Raw genomic sequence first — 7,209 nt, forward strand, 5'->3', positions numbered from 1 at the left:
GCATTGTTTGAATGCTTAGCAGTTTAGTCCTCTGTGTCTGGTTCTCCTCCTGGGGGGAGGGGGGTGTCTCCTTCAGACTTCCTGAGACCATTCCGATGGAAGCCACTCAGTTTCATGGTTCCGTCCAGCTTTCACAAGCAGACAGGACCAGCACGGCGGCCGTGCGGACCTTCAGGCTGGGGTCAGTCTAACACCCTCCTCTCCCTCCCTTCACTTCAGAACCTGCTAAACCCTGAGCTGGCCCCAACTGAGTTTGTGTCAGCCTCGTTATCAGAGTGGACATCCCTGGAAAGTGTACTGCCCCACTAAGGGAGCTTATCCACAGCCATCAGCACTCCGTCTGCTGTCCCCGGTGGTCCCACGGGGGGATGGTGGGGCTGGCTGAGGAGCACCTTGGCACAAGGCATGGCACTGTGGGCCAGTGACGGCCTTGGCACTCCCCCCTCCCCCCTGGCCCCGAAGCCCACGTTACAACACACACGCACTCGCAGAGACATGCTGTCAGACAGGATCTGAGACACAGGTTCCGGCTTGGTTGGGCAGGTGGAGGAGTTTATTGTACAGTGTGGCAGGTGTGCACAATAGGAGTCTGAAGGTGAACACTCCCTGTGGTTTTCTGGTGGCTTGGGGACTGTTTCCCCAGTTGTAGCCCTATACTCTTACCCCACCCCCCATTGTAGGCCGCAGCCTTTGGCCCAAGAGCCTTGGCCCTCTGCCATCTCATCCCCTTCTGGGCAGGGAGCCCTGGATCTGCAGAGCTCTGGATGGAGAAGAAGGGGGCGTATTTAAATAATCTCACAGAGCTGGAGGGTGAACTGCTGGTCTGAGGGCACTTCTGCCCCAGAATGTCAGTGAGCAAGAGCAGGGTGACCGGTCTATCCTGGAAAAGGGACCAAGACCAGGAGCCTCCCTCCCTCCCTTCCTCTCTCCCTCCCTCCCTCCAGTGTGTCCAGAGGATGGGAGGTGGAGAGAAGAGTGGGGGAAGGAGATGTTTTCTGGAGTGGGAGTCCAGGGAGGTAAGTTTGAGATGCAAGGTAAGAAACAGGCCCCCTGGAGTCTACTTGATTCTTCTTCCCCCTCATGGCTTCTTCATTTGGAATTTCCCAAGATGCTTAAGGTAGACTACCAGTCTGCTGACCCCTGCATCCTCAGCTTTAAATCAGTGTCCTCTGGGCCAAGGGACTAGGTATCTGTCTGAGGGGGGGGGGTGAGCACTGCGCAAGGCAGACAGGGCCCACCCCTGTGGCTCTGGCCTTCTCAGGGCCCCTTGATGGTCCCTGGTTCTGTGAGGCGGGCCGAAGCATAAGCTGAGGCCCCAAGGCAAGCGGCAGGGTCGCAGTAGCCGGGGAGCCCCACAGGGCCAGGCAGGCCAGGCCGACCGCCCTCTCCTGGGGCACCCGGTGAGCCACGGTCTCCGTCTTTGCCATTGATGGCCTGGCCTGGCCGACCAGGAAGTCCTGGGGGAAGAGGAGCATTAGGAGCCCATCAAACCCCAATTTAAACTGTTCTTTGTCCCCAGATTTCCAAGCACTTTTCTGACATCCCATTGCCCAGAGCGGGGGAAACTGAGGCTGTGGACCCTGCCTGGGTGACCTGCTCGGTAGAAATTTCTCCGGGAATTCCTCCTGGATCCTGCCCTGCCCTTTGGGACCCTCTCCCCACCTGCCATGTCTTCTTTCTTGGGTCCCACCTGGCCCCGCTGTGAATCGGACAGAGAAGCCAAGCGTCCTGGAAGTGAGACAGCTCTCCTACCCTCGGCACTTACCTGGGATTCCTGGGGGCCCTGGCTGTCCAGGATGCCCGCGACCCTCATCACCTCGTTCTCCCTTCTCTCCACGTCTCCCTGCCAAGAAAAAAGGAGCCTCTCTGAGCCCAAGGACTAGGAAGAGACGCGACCAAGACCAGGACCCAGAGGAGAGGTGCAGAGCCCAGGGCCCTGTTTCCCGAGGATGAGGGCTCTCCCTTCCAAGCAAGAAGCCCCAGATGAGCCTCCACGGAAAGCTTGGAAGGAGAAAGGAGAGAAGGCCCTGGGGGAGGCCAGGGAGCACAAGGGAGATCTACACATAGGCCCCCAAGCCTGGGATGAGCACAGGACATGTAGCGGCTCTCGGATTATACTTACAGTGGGGGGTTATCACGCCCCCCTTAATGCTGCCCAGGCCAAAATGACCCTATACTATAATGGTCTCTACACTATTATTAATTGTCTCATTGTTGCTATTTTTAGAAAGTATTTATTAAAGCTCTACTATACAACATATGCGGGGGGGGGGGGGGGGTTGCATTCTGTGCTAGGTGACAGGAATACGGATACAAAAATGAGGCAATTCCTGCCCTCGGGGAGCTTTGGTACTACTAGGGGTACAACTTGCCTTATAGTAAATATAGAGTACATACAAATAACACATTAGGGTTTTGGTAGGTGGGCATTAACACCTGGGGAAGTTAGGAAAGACTACTTCTAGCTCCATTTTTTGGATCTAAGATTTACAAAATGCTTCTTTCACAACAACCCTGAGAGGCGGAGTAGTTGGGCAGGAGAGAGGGAATTCTTATCCTCATTTTACAGATGAGGAAACTGAGGCCCCAAAAAGGTCATGACAAAGCCAAGACTGGGCCGGTCCAGCTGCTCTCCGTTGGCACAGCGCCTGGCACAAAGCAGGCTGCTGACCGACTGACTGTGCCCGGGCCCTTTCCCACATACCTGCCCCTACCTGTGGCCCTTGGAAGCCACTCCAAGGTTCCAGTCTCTGCAGGGTCCTTTTACTTACCCTTGGGCCCCGTGTTGCCGATCTGTCCCACAGCTCCTATGATACCAGGGATGCCTCGGGGGCCTGGGTGCCCATGTGCTCCCTGCTTCCCTGGGTATCCGGGCGGGCCGGGGGGGCCTGGGGGACCCATTCCCCCTACGCCACCCAAGGCCTCTCGCTTGGCACTCACTGCCACTTCAGCCAGCTGTTCTGGAAAGCAAGGAGAAGAGAAGGGTGGGGAAGCTGGTGCCTGACTCGCCTGGATGTGGACGATGCCCCCAGAAACAGAAAACATGGGTCCGAGAGAGGGGCAGAGTCTGCTAGACAAGGCCTTTGCACCCGTCAGAGCCTTCTCAAAGAGAGTTTTAACCTTTTTCACTCTCAACCCCTTTTGTCCAAGAAATTTTGTACGTGACGCAGAGGCATATAAATATATAAAATAGGTATCTAAATAATTTGCCGATAATAAATCATAATTCATGACCCCCAGTCAGTTAACGACCTCATATGGGGTCACAAAGCACAATTGAAGAAGCTGGACTATAGTGGGAGAGAATGATAGGGAATGGCCTGAAGGGCTCAAGATCCCACTCAGTCATCCCAGGGTCAAATCAAATATTGGCGAAGTGCCTGGCACGCTGCCAGCCGCATTGGGTGCTTGATAAATGCTTGTTTACTCTCCCCCTCCCTATCACTCACCTTGCATCATCTTCAGCACCACATCCACGATGTGCTGGTCACTGGCATCCCGGCCCTGAAAACCAAGAGCAAAGGATGGGAATGAGGTGCCCTGGGTTCCGAAGTTCTCAGCCCCGAAGCCCTGGCAGTCTCATAGGCTCCTGGAAGTCATGGAATCTGGCACTTCCTGCTTCCAGGCAGACCAGCCCCTCCTGAACCCCCTCTCCCAGTCCCTGAAGGAGACCCCACGGTCTTGTTCTCTGTCAGAGGTTCTTTGTCTGATCCGAGGGGAGCGCCGGGGAGCAAAGAGCGCTCCCAGGCCAGCCATCTCCCCCTTCCCCACCAGGTCCTCTCCTTCGGACTGGCCGCCATCTTCTTCCCCCACTCTCGTCTTCTCCCTCCCTCCCTTTTTCTGCTTTTTATGTGTTGCTTTTCCCCATTGAATTTTGAATTTTTTGAGGGAAAAGGCTGCCTTTCTTTTTCATATTTGTATCACTAGCACTTCTCACAGTGTAGTGGCTGTTTAAGCAATATTTATTGATCAACTGACTTCACTTTCCCACACCGTAGCTCAAGCTCAAGGGAGAGCTCCTGGCGGGGTCACTGAAGGAGCGGAGGTCAGCTGGGATACAATTACCCCCGATGGGCTTGCGGGATCTGGCCCTTCCTCCTCGGTGATCTCCAAGCACCTCGGAGACTTCTCTGGTGCTCTCTGTGTGAGTTCTTAGACTAGTGGCTCTGTCCTCGGTTTGTCTTGTATTCCCAGCCCAGAGATTAGGAGGGAACTCACCGCTACGCCTTGTCTCCCAGGCAGGCCTGGGATACCCCTTTCTCCAGCGACCCCTCGAGGCCCTGGAGGGCCCGGGTAACCCTGCACTCCAGGGGCTCCTGCATCCCCTGTGGGACCTGGGAAGCCGGTCTCCCCACGGATGCCTTGCTGTGACGGGACGAGAGGAGGGAGGGGACCGTGAGAACAACAAAGAGCAGGCTTCAGTGTGGCCTCCACTTTTCGTTTCCCTCCCCAGTACTTGAAGGAAACAAGGTAAAAAAAAGAGACAGAAAGAAGGAAATGAAGGGCTAACCAAGACCCAGAAGTGAATCCGTTGCTTAAAAGCATCCTGACTGCATGTGTGACCCTGAGCAGTCACTTACTTCTCCAAACCTGAGTTCTCTTATCTGCTAATTACGGATTTGCTAGATGTTCCCCAGTGCCTCTTCTACTCTAAATCCAGAAAGGCCTGAAACAAGAAGGTGCTATCCAGCTTTTGGGGGAGGGGAGAAATGTGTATCCAATAACTTAAGTTTCCTTTGCATTAGTAACATGTTCTCCCTCGTTTTCTTAAGTCTACACAATTAACAAAACAACTCGTCCAGATCTGTAGTGTTTGGCAATTTCTGATGCATAACTGCTCCATTCAGCATTTAACAACTGACTCTAGTGAGCCGTTCTGAGCGGGTGTCAGCAGCCAAAGAACGCTGAGCAGAAGAGGAAAGAAATGAAGAGAAGAGGGAAGTAAAAGGGAAAGGACAGAGACGGAGATGCTGGCAGAAGGGGCAGGGAGAGGGCCCCGTGGGCACCCACCTGTCCCTTGGGGCCTGGTTCTCCAGACTCTCCCTAAAGGAAACAAACAAAAAGCAACACTTTTCAATGGGGGCCATAAGGTCCCACTCCCGGACCATTACCCCAGCGCCCCCCCCCCAACTCCCTCTCAGCGGGCCACTGCGTTTGCCATTTCAGCGCCCGGGACCGAGACGTGGGTCCCTGCCTGCCCTTGGGATCTCTCGGGGACCGCCCATGTCCTTGGGCCCGGGACTGGCTCACCTTCTCTCCTTTCTCCCCAGGGAGACCTTCCACACCCGGATCCCCCTGCGGAGGAAACACCCAGTGAGGGGGCAGGGCAGTCGGAGAGGGACCTGGGGCCGAGCTCCCCCACTCCCACCTCCCCAGTGGGGCCATTTTCCAGTAGAGCATCCCTGAAAGTGGAGCCTGCCCTGGAGCTGCAAGCACCGAAGTAGCCCGCACTAAAGCTCCTCCTGGTGGCCGCTGGAAGTATTGCGGTGAAGAAAGCAGAAAACCACCATTCCAGAGGGACGGGACCCCTGGGGTCTCACACGCTCTTCCTTTCTACGGCTCATAGCGTCTTTCTTAGGGACCCCGAGGTGGGGAGTACCAAGATCTCCGGGAGTGAGTGGTTCAGAATCACAGGGGAATAGAGTACCACTCAGGCCGGGGAGGGACTTTCCCTTCACGCCACGCTGCTGGTGAGCGGTGCCCAAGGACAGCCACGGTCCAGGAGGAGCGGGGCAAGGGCTCTAACTGCTCACCCTGACCAGGACGGGCGCCTGGGAGGGTCCCCGCCCCCCCCCGCCCCGCCCCGCCCCGCCCCGCCCGTCCCCGCCCGCCCCCCCCGCCCCGCCCCGCCCCGCCCCACCCCGTCCCCTCCCCCGCCCCGCCCCGCCCCGCCCCGGCCCCGGCCCCGCCCCGCCCCGCCCCGGCCCGTCCCCTCCCCGTCCCCGCCCCGCCCCGCCCCGCCCCGCCCCACCCCGTCCCCTCCCCCGCCCCGCCCCGCCCCACCCCGTCCCCTCCCCCCGCCCCGCCCCGGCCCGTCCCCTCCCCGTCCCCGCCCCGCCCCGCCCCGCCCCGGCTGAGCAGGTACTCACACCACTGCCTCTGGCACCGATCTTCCCCGGGAAGCCCTGTGGGAAAAGGAGAAACGGGGAATGGGCGCTCCGTGATCCCGTCTCCCCAGCTGCGCGCCACGGCGCTCCGGGAGCCTGCAGAACCCCCGAGAAGCTCAGACCCCCGCGGTGTCCCGGGCCGTTTGTTACCTTGTTTCCTTTGATGCCCGGCAGACCTTGGGGCCCCGGGATCCCTGGGGGCCCCTGCTCCCCCTTGGCACCCTGGAGGGAGAAGAGAATGAAAGGGGGGTAAGCCGGGGCGGGGAAAGGCCCGTGGCAAGGAGGTCTGGGGTGAGAGCAGAGGAGTTCTGGAAGACCCCCCAGGCCAGGTGTGCCCCCCCCTGTGCCCCAGGACGGATGTTACCCTCCCTGCTCCCAGGCACACACACTTACAGCTTTCCCTTGTAGGCCTGGCTGCCCCACGGGGCCTCTCTCGCCTTGGTCCCCCTGAGGAGCAGAAAGGGTCATTGCCCGAAGGCCCAGCGGCCCCGCCTCTCCCTCCCTGACCCCGAGCAGCCGGGGCTCGGGCCCTGCCTGTGGCCAGCTCATCTGGGTCCCCCAGCAGGAGCAGCGCTCCCTGCACTCCATCACCTGCCCCCCAAACAGCCCTGGAGGAAGCCACGCCGTCCCGACGTCCGTGAGAAAGCAGAGCCGGGGGCTTCTGCCGCAGCCCTGTGGCTACTAAGTCGGAGCTGAACCTGCGCTCAGGTCCTCCGGGGCCCCTCGGGGCTCTCTCTGCTGGGCCTCCCCGGGGACCCCACAGACAGGGGGACTAACCCACTCCCCCTTACCTTCAGCCCTGGGATGCCTTGGGGGCCGACTTCTCCTCGAGGCCCAGGCTCCCCCTGGGGGACAGAGGTGGGGGCAGTTAGTACCACAGGGAGTGCCCCCCTGCCTGGGACAGCCCCCCACTCTGCCGAGGACAGGTCCCGCCCAGTGCAGTCATCCGGAGCTGGATGTTGGGTCCAAGTGCCTCATTGTGCAGAGGGGGAAACTGAGTTACCTACAGGTCAAGTGACCCCTCCTGGTGCTGGCCAGCCACTAAAAGCCAAGTAAGGATGTGCGGGTCTCCCTGTCTGGGGATTCCCTTCCGCACTAATCA

General features: G+C 59.0%; 2 protein-coding genes across 2 annotated transcripts in view; one reads left to right on the plus strand and one right to left on the minus strand.

Annotated features, from left to right (window-relative positions):
• The window catches only part of ZMPSTE24 (zinc metallopeptidase STE24), a 47,114-nt gene extending 44,894 nt beyond the window's left edge, over nt 1–2,220 (plus strand). Inside the window, exon 11 of the transcript XR_012488507.1 lies at nt 1,520–2,220. The gene's annotated coding sequence lies outside the window, so the exon portion shown is untranslated. The remainder of the gene's footprint in view (nt 1–1,519) is intronic.
• The window catches only part of COL9A2 (collagen type IX alpha 2 chain), a 27,717-nt gene continuing 21,039 nt past the window's right edge, over nt 532–7,209 (minus strand). The window contains exons 22-32 of the mRNA XM_074305257.1: nt 6,899–6,952; nt 6,501–6,554; nt 6,258–6,329; nt 6,090–6,125; nt 5,251–5,295; nt 5,011–5,043; nt 4,219–4,365; nt 3,450–3,504; nt 2,772–2,960; nt 1,766–1,843; nt 532–1,457 (exon numbers count right to left, since the gene is read on the minus strand). Of these exons, the coding sequence (XP_074161358.1) occupies nt 1,258–1,457; nt 1,766–1,843; nt 2,772–2,960; nt 3,450–3,504; nt 4,219–4,365; nt 5,011–5,043; nt 5,251–5,295; nt 6,090–6,125; nt 6,258–6,329; nt 6,501–6,554; nt 6,899–6,952 (963 nt within the window). The 3' untranslated portion in view covers nt 532–1,257. The remainder of the gene's footprint in view (nt 1,458–1,765; nt 1,844–2,771; nt 2,961–3,449; nt 3,505–4,218; nt 4,366–5,010; nt 5,044–5,250; nt 5,296–6,089; nt 6,126–6,257; nt 6,330–6,500; nt 6,555–6,898; nt 6,953–7,209) is intronic.

Source organism: Sminthopsis crassicaudata, chromosome 3 (assembly GCF_048593235.1).
Source record: "Sminthopsis crassicaudata isolate SCR6 chromosome 3, ASM4859323v1, whole genome shotgun sequence".
Taxonomy (NCBI): domain Eukaryota; kingdom Metazoa; phylum Chordata; class Mammalia; order Dasyuromorphia; family Dasyuridae; genus Sminthopsis; species Sminthopsis crassicaudata.